This window comes from Kryptolebias marmoratus, linkage group LG7 (assembly GCF_001649575.2).
Source record: "Kryptolebias marmoratus isolate JLee-2015 linkage group LG7, ASM164957v2, whole genome shotgun sequence".
NCBI classification, from domain to species: domain Eukaryota; kingdom Metazoa; phylum Chordata; class Actinopteri; order Cyprinodontiformes; family Rivulidae; genus Kryptolebias; species Kryptolebias marmoratus.
In genome coordinates this window covers 3,417,800-3,431,381 of record NC_051436.1, presented here as the reverse complement: position 1 = coordinate 3,431,381, position 13,582 = coordinate 3,417,800, and the positions used below count along the sequence as shown (strand labels likewise).

Genomic DNA, 13,582 nt, shown 5'->3' with positions numbered 1-13,582 from the left:
GTGTTATGGACCAGTAGATCCTTAGTGTTAAGTACCAAGTGTTATGGACCAGTAGATCCTTAGTGTTAAGTACCAAGTGTTATGGACCAGTAGATCCTAAGTGTTAAGTACCAGGTGTTACGGACCAGGCTGTATTATGTATTGCTACCAAATATTTTCACTATAATCTTCCTTCTGTTAGCCTTGTGATGCTAATTTCCTCTGAGAGGCAGAAATGAAGAGTTTTGTGTTGTTTGTTGGATTTTAAAGTTTATTTTGCAGATTTTTTAGTCTCGACCTTCTGCTGGGTCAGTGTCATTTTCTGAGCTGTTGGGATGTCTTCGGTTTCAGGTTTATTCTGATAAATCTGTAAATTTATTTATGATGCCTGTAAGTTCTTTAAGTAGATCCTGTTACAGTCGATGGAGTATTATTATAATTTGCTCGTTTATTTTTCTGTCTTTGACGGAACATGCAGCTCAGAGGTGCAACAGCGGCAGGTTGGTTTCAACCCCCCCATGCTGCCTCCGTCGTCTAATAAATCACACCAGCGTGGCGTAAAATCAGGTGTGGGATTCGTTTATCACTCCACAGATGGATCAGACTCCTGTTTGCGTGTAAGAGGCACTCCTAGGTTCTGAAACCCTGACAGAGGATGGCGTCGCAGCAGTGGATCACCTTTAACGTGTCTTCTGCTGGCGGTCAGTGTTGGAGGGTTTGATCCAGGTATCAGAGTCCTCTCAGTCTGCAGACAGATACTGAGCCCTCCTCTAGGTGTCGCTAAAGGATTAGTTTGGTTCCATAAATCTGCTGTTTGCAGCTCAAAGTGGGTTTTAAAGGTCTTATATCCCCATCTGCAGATTCAGATCACAGTAATAAGAGCAGATGTTTAATATGACGGCTTGTCATCACTCTCTTCAGCGGACAGTCCTGGTCCTGGAGGACCCCCATCCTGCATGTTTGAGGTCTCTCTCTGCACCCTCGACACCCGAGAAACATCTAAAGACCTGCAGGGTAGTCCAGGACCAGGACTGGACATTGCTGAGTTATGGGAATATATTATAAAACGATGACCCCCCTCCCCCCACGCCTGAAGGGGGTCGTTTGTTTCGACTCCTCTCTGGTTTGGTATTCGTCCCCTTCGTTAAAAATATCTGTTTTGATTCCTCCTAATGACGATGTTGTGTTCATGAATTTTTAAACGGAGAAAAGTGCAGCAAATTGCTTCCAACTCTCTCCCCCCCCCGTCCTCCGTCCTCAGCACAAACAGTCGTCTTGTATCCAACAACCCTTCGTTGACCCTGAGGTGGGGGGTCTTTGGACCGCAGTCTGACAATCACCGCCGTAGAAAATCCACTTGCAGTCGGTGAGGAGGCTAACCGCTAACTCCCCTAACCACTAATTACCAGGGAGATTATGGGAACCCCGGTGGACCTGATACCGACACCAGGATTATGTTGTTGTATCGAATGTTGGGTCTCGCTCGGAACATCTGTGTGTGTTAATGAACCAGGGGGAAAGTCTTCCTCCTCCCGTCCTTTCTCTTTGTCTCATTTTATTTCCACTTTTCTTCATCCCCCCCTGCTCGCAGACAGTGTGTCTCTGTGGTGTGCTCTGGTCCAAATTAGCTCTAACTCTCTGTATCCAGCCGTCGTCGCAGCTCCTTCAACCAAGGATGTGAAAACAAATAGATGTGGAGGAAAAAAGACGGAGGAGAGCGAGCGCTTTCACAATGGAGCTATTGTTTGCCGCCACATGCCCGTGGAGGAGGAGGAGGAAGAGCTGAGAGATGAAACGTCAGAGAGGCAGGAAGAGAGAGGACAGGGTCGACCTGAAAGTTTCAAAACGGAGCAACTGGACGTTTCGCTTTAAACTGAGTTCACATGCAGATTAATCTCACTCCCCTCCATCCTGAGGGTCGTTGAGGGGGTCGTTTCGATGAGGCAGAAGTGTGGGAGACTTCTCAGGTCAGAGGAAGGGGAAATATGAGAGTTAAAAGAAGGAAGCTGGTACAGAATAGTCGAAGCCTAAAGAAGGAGGTGACCAGGTGATAGAGAACGGATAAAAGTTTGTTTTATTTCAGGATTTAAGTAACATTTTCCAAATAAAAACTCAGACTTTTATAAAGCAGAGCTTATATTAAATTACACAACAAGAAAACTTAAAATAACTGATGAAAGCAGTTTGGAGTCAGTTTTAGACCTTCCTGTACGTTTATCTCATTCACATCAAAAAAACTTTTCTATTCTTTTTTTGTTTTTTTGTTTCTATAAAACACTTTGAGACGTTAGATTAGACGTATTAGAGCTCGAGTCTTTTATTAAACTCTTTTATTTCTTACTGATATGAACGGTAATGGTAGTTTTTGGATTGTTTTTGTTGTTTTACTCAGTTTTGTTGCGTTTGTGTTTTTTAGGTTTCTGTACGTTTTCTTATAATTTACCTACTTCTGCGCATGTCACTGTTCATACATCAAATTGTTCGGCTGATTCGGCAGATAGTTGCTGCCACTTCTGGTTTTTGTAACTTTTCTACTTTTCAAAATATTTACATGTTTTTGTCAAATATTTCCCCTCATAGAAATCCATTAGGATCTCCTGACGTTGTTCTCGTTGAAACCTGCTCCAGTTGTTCTTTCTTGTGCTACATTCAGTTTTTAGCTTCTGTGCTGTTAGTTTTAGCTTCTAGCTAGCCTTTTGCCACTTTTAGTTTTAGCTGTCATTCTGCTGCTTTTAGCTTTAAGCTCGGGTTTTGTCACTTTTAGCTAGCGTTTTACTACTTTTCGTTTTTAGTTAGCATTTTGCTCTTTTAGCTAGTGTTTAGCTCCTTTTAGCGTTTAGCCATATTTTTGCTCCTTTTTGTTTTAGTTAGCATTTTACTGGTTTTAGCTAGTGTTTAGCTTATTTTAGTGTTTAGCCATATTTTTGCTCCTTTTTGTTTTAGTTAGCATTTTGCTTGTTTTTAGCGTTTAGCCATATTTTTGCTTCTTTCGCTTTTAGTTTAAAGTTTGCTTGTTTTAGCTTGTGTTAGCTCTTTTTTCTTTCAGTTAGCATTTTGCTCTTTTAGCTAGTGTTTAGCTCCTTTTAGCTTGCTTGTTTTAGCTCGTGTTCTGCTCAGATATTTAGATTTTTTTATCCAAATCGGGTTCCCCGAGAGACGAGAGGAAAGGACAGAACATTTTTTTATTTTTAATTAAGGACAAGATTCGGCTGAATTAAAAAAGATAAACGAAGAAAAGAAAAAAAGAGGAATTGGACTCGGAGACGTCTCCAGGAGTCGTTCCTCCTTTTCGTTTCCTAATCTGTAGTTTTCTCTTTCCACTCCATCCATTTTCCACGTCTTTTCTTTCATTTTCTTGCTCCACTTTTTTTTTTCTTCTTCTTGTATTCGGCAAAAGACGAGTCCAAACTTTCTGCTGTCTGCGCACACACACACACACACACACACTAATGGGAAACAGATTGCTGGGCCTGTGAAGTGGAAGAAGATTGATTACCTGTATCTAGTTACTGAACACACGTGTGTGTGGGGGTGTGTGTGTGTGGGTGTGTGTGTGTGTGTGTATTGAACCATCACAATGAAAATGAAAATAGACCGTTATGGGCTGCCGTGTCACTCGGAGTGTGTCTGCTGAAACGGCTCCTCTGACGAACCATCTGTAGGGAAGTTCCTGTCAGCTGATCCTGATCGAGCGTGGTCCAGGAGGCCCGGGGGACATAAATCTGGCTCTTGTACCGTTCTACGGTGGTCCTCCGCGTCCCTTTGTGGACAAACGTCCACACGGATGTCCTTCGTCATCACTGAAAGGTTGGCGTTAAAGACGAGACGACTGCAAGCAGAACGGTACCAGGTCCTGGTCCTGGAGTTTTAGGTGTTTCTCTGATCTGATGACTGAGTGACTACCAGGCTTCTGCAGGACCTGAAGACCTGCAGGACGGTCCAGGACCAGGACTGGACTCCACTGGGACTCTTTATTAAAGGTGGACTGATGTGAGTTTTTCTGCGGCTGAAGAGGATCTAGAAAAGTCAGGGCCAATATTTGATGTCATTTATTTTATTAAAATATTACCAACTGCATAAATTAAACCAGAAGCAGTCAAGAAAGCTCAAACCTCCACCGAGGCCACGGTTTGATCCGGATCAGAATCTGGATCAGAACCAGAATTTAACCTCAACATTTCCTGAACATTTCATCCAGATCTGGTCTTTAGTTTTTACCTGATCTTTGTCGACAGACAGACAAACAAACTAAAGGGTCACTTGTAGAAGCAGAGACAGGGGTTACCTGTAGCCTTTGACCTTTGACCCCATGAACCTTGAAATCAGCAGACATCACCTTTGACCCGTGAGGCGTCCAGCTGTGCCGTTTGACGTTCCTACATCACTCTGTTGGAGAGTTAGAGCACCAGGTCAGCTGTGACCTTTGATCCCATGACCTTGAAATCAATGGTGATCACCCTTGAGATAAGACTAGGTCAACTGTGATGTTGACCTTTGACCCCATGACCTTAAACAATCGTGACGACCCTTGACCTAAGCGGTGTCCAGCTGTGCAGTTTAACTTACCTCCGTTTCATGGTTGCACAGTTAGAGCACAATGAGCTTGACCTTTGACCCCGTCTCCTTGAAATCAACAGTGATCACCCTTGACCCACGAGGTGTCCAGCTGCAGAGTTGGAGCACGGGCTGATCTGTGCCCTTTCACCTTTGAACCTTCACCAGATGACCACCAAACATTTAACCCCTTTGTTCCTTGAGCCATGTTGTCTCTCCCGTAACACTTTGGACAACTTGGACACTTAGAGACACGTCCCGTTACACACTGAGGTCCACTTGTTCAGGTGCCAGCTGCTCATCAGCCAATCACAGGGCAGCATCTGAAGTAATGTTCGTCTCATTCAGAATCAGCTCTGCCACATATTGGGTTTTAGAAACAAACTATCTGTCAGAAAATAAATAAATCACAGCAGATTTCTCTGAGTGTTGGGTTGGTTAAAGGTTAATATTTAGTTGTTTTGCTGCATTTTTAACATATTTCCCTCCACGTCTCGTCTCTTGTCCCGTTCTGTCCCTCGCCCGGCCGTGTGACGCAGGCCATGATGCACATTCCCGCTCTTGTGTTTTTCGAGCACTGCAGGTGAAGAAGAGGCCCGTTTTAAAGGAGGGGGGGGACCCGGTATTGTTCGGGCCATCTGAATGAGTGTTTACAGCGTCCCCGAACACACCTGCTGAGGAATGCCGGGAGCTGAAATAGGCGAGCGAGAGGAGGATCCTTGATGTAGGCGGTGACGTAGTCCCGCCTCACAGACGCTCTCCTCCGCGTTCCTCCTGCCCCTCGGCTCCTTTCAGCTCGGCTGATGGTCATTTGCGAATAGAAGTGGAGGAAATAAACTGCGTGGAGGGCTCCTAAAGGAAGAATGGAGCGCGGCCTAACGAAGACGCTTCTGATGTCTTTGGCTCGCTGATGGAGAACGGCGAAGCTGGATGTTTCCAGTGTTTCTGCGTCTCCGTTTCTCCACGCAGTTGCATCCGTGTTGGTAGTAGCTGTGAATGACCTCCAGCACCTAATCTGAGTGCTAACGGGTTGCACAACATCGAGTCTGTTTGTCTGTTAGCAAAATATCTTGAATGATTTCAACGAAACGTCCAAGAAATCGTAATTGGACGAAGCTTTAAAATGAGTAAATGTTTGTAGCCAATCAAGTTCAAGATGGCTGCCACAGCTAACATCTGGTGTGGTAGTAGCTGAGAGTCGCCTACAACACCTGCTCAGAGTTCCGCCTTGTTGGAGTCAGCTGTCTGTTAGCGAAATATCTCATGAGCCACTGGAAGGACTCGAATGAAACTGAATCATTCGATGTTCGTCTGCAACTGATTAACCCCGTTCAAGATGGCCGCCACTGCTATGGCACCTTAAAAACTCAATGACTGTTACTCAGTTGCGTCTGTGGTGGTAGTAGCGGCGAATGACCTCCAACACCTAATCTGACGTCAAGTCTGTTTGTCTGTTAGCAAAATATCTCGAATGATTTCAACGAAACTTCCAAGAAATCGTAGCTTTAAAACGAATAAATGTTTGGAGCCAATCCAGTTCAAGATGGCTGACACAGCCAGAAGTGGTTGTAAATGAGTCAGTTTTGCAGATGTTGCGCCAACATCTGGTGTGGTAGTAGCTCAGAGTGCCGCCTTGTTGGAGTCAGCTGTCTGTTAGCGAAATATCTCATGAGCCACTGGAAGGACGTGTATGAAACTTATAATCATGTCTACAACTGAATAACCCCGTTCAAGATGGCTGCCACAGCTAAGTGGCTGTGAGGCAGCGGCGTTCGTGTCGGTTCCTTCGAGGACCGCCAGGCCTTTAATCGTTCCTGGAGCGGTTTGGTAAAACGCTTACCGGTTTGTTTTGTCTCCAAAGACGAGGTCAGGAGGTTGACGGTTCAGCGCAGACGGAACCAGAGTTTCCACAGGTTGTCTTTGTGCTTATTGTCCTCCGTGACTCATTCACCGTCTGATTGTGTGCGGGCACCAGATCAAAGATGGCATTGTGTTCCTCCGGCAGCACTGATGTCGGGCTCTTCCGGGTCCCTGCCTATCCGAGCCCTGCAGGCGCACCCGCTTTTCTCATCAACGGCCTCGGGAGTCCAGGCGCTCCGAGTCCCTGACGCACTTCTTGACGTCCCGCGCTCGCCGAGCCGCGGAGCGCCCCGCGGGTTACAGGCCCGCCGCAGAGGAGCAGAGGAAGCGTCCGAGTCTGGAAAGGTGCCCTCGGCTCCGATCTCAGAGGGTTTTCCCACAGAAAGGCTCACAGGGGACCCGAGATCAAACATTCAAAGGTGGTTTTCAGAAAAAGACGAAACGAAACCTCGTTTTCCTGCAAACTATCTGAGAAAGCGACGCGCTCTCAGGTTTCTGGATCTCCTGGAAACTTTTTCTCCCATTTTGTTTTGGATACGGGTTTCCAGTAAACACTTCCTGTTTTTGATTCCTCGTATTTTTAGAGTTTCTAATTCCAACGCTGTCGCGAAGGAAATCAAAGGTATCGTTTCCCGTGAGGCTCCTTGAATAAACGCAGAAACGCGGCGGAATAAAACGGAAACCTTGACCTCCATCTCTGAACGAGAAGCTTCACGGAGCCGCATTAAGGCTGGATTGTTCAAATATAGGTTATAAATGAAATAAAGTGGATTTATTCGCATTATTTTCAGCGTTCCCCAATTTATTAACTTCAGTTTGAACCGCGAAAGCTCAAATCCAAAGAAATCACCCAGTTTCCTTTGGATTGACCAACCAGGATGCATAAAACATCCGACTTTCCTATCAGTGCTGCCAGACTTTAAATAACCCTGAGGTCAACCCATCATCATCCCCCTGCACATCAGTTACAATGAAGACCAAAACTGAATTAAAACAGAAGCATTTATTTAAAACAAGTGACTTGAATGTGTATATGACATGTATTTGTGTGTGTTTGTAAATCCATGGGGATCAGCCTCATCTGAAGCAACAGAGGACTCAGGGCACAACCATGANTGACTCACTGAAATGACATGAATTAGTTTATATGAATGTTGATTCAAAACACAAGATTTTAGCAGAGATTTCACCTTTTTATCAAATACCAGTGAGGTGTTGTAGTTTTGGAGCTGGACCAGTTCTAGTGTGGTCCGGAGGCAAAAAAAGTGCTGAAGTGGCCCTTTATTGAGGTTTCAGGAATCAGATGAAGGTCTCACAGATCACACACTTGGTTTTAAATGTTCTGCAATCAGTGCAGAATAATCTGCTCCAGGTTTGAAGTGTCTAGGTGTTGTAGTTTTTTAACTAGAGGAGATTAAAGATGCTGAAGGGAGGGAAAAATTAGCTGGAATCGCCCTTTAGCCATTTCTGAATCGGAAACCAACTTCAGCTTCGTGGAATTGAAGGAGAATATTTTCAGCGAGTTACCTATTATCTACCTGTTAAAGTTAACTAAATACTGACTATTTACTGTATACTAGACTATACTAGTACTACACACTAAAAATGCAGAAATCTTGTTTTTAAAGTCAAACTACGTTCCCGCTCTGAAGCCACGGTAGTCGTCATAAAAGTGTGTTTTTTCAACGTTTGTTTGATTCTTATGCTTCTCACAGTTTCTCCACAATTAGCTGATTGTTTGGAGGTTTTTGTAACTCAAACTCATCAGAGTTTTCTGCAGAAGACAGAAAACCTTCCTCCCCTTTGGCAACGATTACCCGACTCTGCTGATTTTGCTCGTTTTGTTACGAATCACGCCGTTTTGGTCGTGACCAAAAACAACCAATCAGAGACCAGCTGTTACGGCTTACGGCAGTTACGATTTATTTGTTCATCTTCGGCCTCCTGCAGCCTCAGATCCTTGTTGGTGCAGCTCAGATAAATAACCAGATGAGATGAATATTCAGGGTTAATTTAATCTTCGTCATAAAGTGTAATAAATCTGCATTGACTCCTCGTCCTTCCTGGTTTCTCCTCCGTGTCCTTCTGTTATGTTTTGTTTGGATGTAACGGAAGCAACCGCTTTTTTTTTTTTTTTTTTTCAGCCCGTCTGAGAAACGAGAGTTTTCTGCAGCCTCCGTCGTCTGTCCGTGTTTTTTATTTATTTATTTATTTTTTCCCAGTTTCGTGTCCGTCTGTGCAGATGTTGGATCATTGTTATCAGCCGACATCTGTTTTTGGTGTCAGACCGTCGGTATCAAAGAGCCTCGGCCCGCTTGCTCTGAAGTCGGGCCAAGATATCCCGCTCCGCGCGACTTGAAAAGCTTTCTGGGAAATGTAGGAAATAACTGGAAAAGACACAAACAATGCAGGTCAACAACGAGGCGGCGCGGTCCCCCGAGATGGTAGATCTGACCTTTCTGGCCTTCTGATGCTCGGTGTTTCAGGCCCAGCTCCAGCGCTCCTTGGACAGCTCCGTCACCGGGCAGCCGAGAGCTCTGATTGGCCGACGCGGCAGGAGGAGGGAGGCGGCGGCGGCTGGAGCGGAGAACGGCGGACACGGCGGCAGCCCGCTGTCCGAGCAGGACTCTGGGATTCTGGATGTGGAGGACGAGGAGGAGGATGAAGAAGTGAGAGTGCAGCAATCACTCACTCACACACACACGTCTGTGTCTTTACCTTCGCGGGGACTTTCCATTGACTTCCATACATTTCTACAGCCTAACCCTGACCCTTAGTCCTAAACCTAACCCCTAACCCAAAAACATCATTTGTCCTCGTGGGGACCAGGCTTTGGTCCTCACAAGGAGCAGTTGTCCTCACAAGGTAGTGTATGTTAGTGTATGTCCCCACAATGTAGCAAATACAAGTACACACACACACCATTAATTTCTGTAGCCTGACCCCCCCCAACCCTAAAATGGCGTCCAACCTTATCAGGACCGGGTTCTGGTTCCTGAAAGGTCCTGAAACTGGAAAACACACAAAGGCAACGGAGACGCTTACGGTGCGTTCAAGTGCTGCTAGGAAAGGGGAATTTCCGAGCTCCTAGTCGTCCATTTTAACGGGAACGCCCCCCTTTCCGAGTGGGACGTCCCAATCGGAAACTGGGATCAACCCCGACTAACCCCAGTTACGATTCCAAAATGGCTGCCGCTCTCAACTGTTAGTTTTACCGCGAATATTCGTTCTTTTTGTTGTTTCCCCCTTTTATTCACTCGTGCAATTAGTACTTTTTAACGGGTTTATAGCGAGTGGAGCGAGGATCTGTTTGGTGAGATTTCATATTCAGAAACTGCGGGCGGCCATCTTGTTTCCGGGACGAAGTGGGACATTCTGTCGTATAACTGCTTTAAAAAAATGGCCGAAGTATCCCTTTCAGGTCGCTGCAGGGGTTATAAACACCTGAGACGCTCGTTTCCTGTCACTCAAGCCGAGAAGCAGAAACTTTTCTCACGAAGCGACTGTCTCAGGTCACCTGAGGGCCGAAGCGGCGGTCGGCGTGCTAACGTGTCCGACTCGCGGCGTGACCTCTCCGCGCCGGCCCTCGCGGGATCCCAGTTCCTCTGTTGTTCCCGCTCCAGGAGAACGGAGCACAATGCACCTCCTCCTCCTCCTTCTCCTCCCGCCGGATTATTGGCGTCCTGTAAAACTCGACTCGGCCTCCTTCACCCGCCGACCTTGCTTCGAACAAAGGCCTGACCTCACGGTCGTCAGGGTTACGGCCGTGTTGGCGCCGGCGGCTGGCAGAGGTGCCAACCGTCGGCTCACGCCATCCCTGCCCGGCCGAGTCTTTCTTCTTCTTCTTTTTATTTCTCACCTTTTCTTCTTCCTGTCACTGGATTTTCAAACTTTAAGCAACAAAACGCTTTTTTCCTTTTCATCCCTTCAGAAAAACAACTCTCAGGGTTCGGTTTTTCGTGTTTGAGGCGTTTCTTCATGATTATTTGTTGTTCAGAAATAGATTTAGCCTCGAATTGTTCTTTAAAAGGATGTGAGTAACGAGGAGGAAGAGGAGGCTTCGTCTTGTCTTTTACAACTTTTTATTCTCAGAAACACAAAACAAACCAACAAAAAATGCAACCATTTTATTTATTAATTAGAATTTTAGTTTTTGAAAGAAAAAGTAACGAGAGCCGCCTGATTAAAACCAAATTAAACTTTTTAGAGATATTTTAACAGCGTCCTGAACTGAATTTAATACAAATAAATGAATATTTACTTGGCTGAAATAAAGTGTTTTTAAAGGATAAACAACGACTGAAATAGAGACTTTTGTTGCTGTTACAGTTTTTATTTGTAAAAATGTTTTTTTTAAATAAATCATTGAGAAGTTTCACCAAACGCACAGAAAACTAATGCAAAAACTGGAATAAACTCTGTTTTTTCTTGTTTTTTTTGTTGAAGTTGTGTCGTTGGGACATTTAAAACGATCAGAAAAATAAATGGTGATGGATTATATTCAACTAAAATAAATATATTTGTTTTTATCTGGTTTTTGGTTCAAGGTAATCATTGCAAACTTAAAAAAAACCCACAATTTATCCTGAAATGTTTGAAGTGAGGGTACGCGCTCAACGTAAACAATCTGCTGAGAACGACTCGGGAGTTCGAGTCCTGTGGCGGATCTGAGCAGTGAGCGGATCTGCTTCGAAACACGAAGGAAAAGAAGACGAGTCGACAAATCTGAGCGCAGAGTCGCTCCGATGGCTTCGAACCGACCGGCTGTCCGTCGCTTCGGTTGTTTCTGTACGTAACGTGGCGGTTGTGCTGGGCGATATGGAAAAAATCCTATATCACGATAACGATATATATCACGATATACCCCAATTACATACGTTGTCAGTTATTCTCTGAAAAATATGAAAAAATAATCTCATTTCTTACCCTTTTCAAGCTTTATTTCGAAGTGACATTTAACTGAACTTTCACAAATGAGATCTGCTGCATTTTAGTGCAGCAATATATATGTACCTGTTAGACGTAACAGAATCAAATGACAACAGACTCCATTATCTTCGGCCGGCTATAGTTTCACTTTTCACAACTTTCCCGGCTCTTTTACAACTTGTTTGTTTGCACTTTTTGGATTGTTAAATCTTCTTTTTCATGGTTCTTCTTTAAGTGATAGAAGAGGTTTGTTGTGTCGCGTCAGATGAGAAAACAGTCTAATAGCAGAGTTAGCATTAGCATTAGCACAGTTAGCATTAGCATTAGCAGAGTTAGCATATTAGCTTTTTCTGCTCCGTGTCGGACTTCTTGAACCAAATCACAGACGTCCCCCTGGTTTTGGTAAAAGTCTTTCTTCTTGGGCTGCCTGCTAGCTGTCTCTACTTGTTGCGACCCCGGGTTTGATACTTCCTGCGTCTCCATCTTTCAGCACTTATGGTGAAAACACGGCGCCGCACAGAAAGCCGCTGCCGTAAAGCAGCGTCATGTCGCAAAACGGAGGTTCTTCATAAAATAGTTATTTTTTCTTCTTATTTATCACTTCTATAAACTGAATGTATGCAAAGTGACAACACTAATACATTTGTCGTAGCCTACGTTATGAAATATTTACATGAATCATTGATACAATTATGATAGAAGAAAATATATCACCATAGACACTTTTCTATCGTCCCCACGATATGTATCGTTATATCGCCCAGTACTATGCTGCGGTTGTTTCCGTGGTTGCAGGTTTCTCCTCCGACGCCGCGGCGACCAGCTTCTAAAATCTGCTTCCTGTCTGCAGGTTCCCGGAGCTCAGGAGTTGGTGGATTTCTCTCCGGTTTATCGCTGCCTCCACATCTACACCGTGCTGGTGAGTCCTCCCATCACCTCGGCTCCTCCTCTAACCCCTGCCTCAGTCTGTGATTTTACGTTTCATGGATTCACGCTGCAAAGAGTCGACGTTTGATAACTTTATTTGAACTCCCTCGCCGGGCTTCATCTCTGTGAGCCTGGAGGTGAAAACACGAGGAGGCTTCACGTCCCGAGCGCCTCCTGACGGCGCCGGACGAGGCCTCCGGCTCACGCCTGGCTCTCCTCCAGCCGGGCTGCGTGGCTCGTCTCAGCCTGAGTGAAGGAGACGTGGGTGGAGGTGCTGACCGGGCCTCGGCTGGGTGCTGCGTGTGTGTCGGGGTTGTGGCCGGGCCAACGCGGCCACGGGGTCGAGCGTTTCTGCGGGGGTGGGCGCAGGAAGTGCACGAACTCTGACAGGAAGGAGAAAGATGGAGGGAGTGGGAGAGCTGGGCTGAGGTTAGGGAAAGGGCAGGAGGGGCGGTGGAGTAGAAACACCTGAGAGGGAGCAGCAGGCGGCGAGCTAAAAGTGCTGCCGATGGTTAGTTTCTGTTAAAGATGGAGGTTCTGAAACGCGGGACTGGACTCCTCCGACCTCCTGTAGCTGTTCGACGCACAACGTGGACGAAATGAACACAATCTGCAAGAAAACAAACAAAAACAGGTGAAGAAACCTGCAGCTCTGCAGCTCAAACGGGTCACAGGAAGCTGGATTTCACTGAACCGACACTTTCAGATCGTTTAACGGTTTTTAAACAACCGCAGCTTCAACTTGATGATTTAAACTGTTCGTCCTCCTGCTGATCTCCCGTCTGAAGAAGTTTTTATCAGCTTCGTCAAATATCAAAGGTCAAACCAATCCTAACAAGATCTGACCTTGAGAAATTAATCCACGCTTTTATTACAGCTCGTCTCGACTTCTGTAATTCACTGTATGTAGGTATTAGCCATTAACCTCTCTAGCCCGTCTGCAGCTTGTTCAGAACTCTGCTGCTCGTTTGTTAACTCGGACCCGTAGGCGCGAGTACATTACTCCTATCTTAGCGTCCCTTCATTGGCTCCCTGTGCACTACAGAATTAATTTTAAGCTCCTGTTATTTGTTTTTAAATGCTTGAACAGCTCGGCCCCACCATATCTATCTGAGCTGCTTCAGGCTTACTGCCCGCCCCGATCCCTAAGATCAGCTGATCAGTTACTGCTGACAGTCCCCGAAACTAGGCTGAAGCTCAGAGGCGACAGAGCATTTGCTGTTGCTGCTCCCAAGCTCTGGAACAATTTACCCCTGAGTGTCAGACAGGCCTCCTCTCTTCCTGTTTTTAAATCTCTTTTAAAAACACACTTTTATTCTTTGGCTTTTAACAC

The 13,582-nt window shown here is 45.5% G+C and overlaps 1 protein-coding gene across 1 annotated transcript in view; it reads left to right on the top strand.

The window, feature by feature from the left end:
* exoc6b (exocyst complex component 6B) overlaps positions 1 to 13,582 on the top strand; it is a 108,120-nt gene that overhangs the window by 16,199 nt on the left and 78,339 nt on the right. The window contains exons 7-8 of the mRNA XM_037976724.1: positions 8,880 to 9,062; positions 12,173 to 12,331. Of these exons, the coding sequence (XP_037832652.1) occupies positions 8,880 to 9,062; positions 12,173 to 12,331 (342 nt within the window). The remainder of the gene's footprint in view (positions 1 to 8,879; positions 9,063 to 12,172; positions 12,332 to 13,582) is intronic.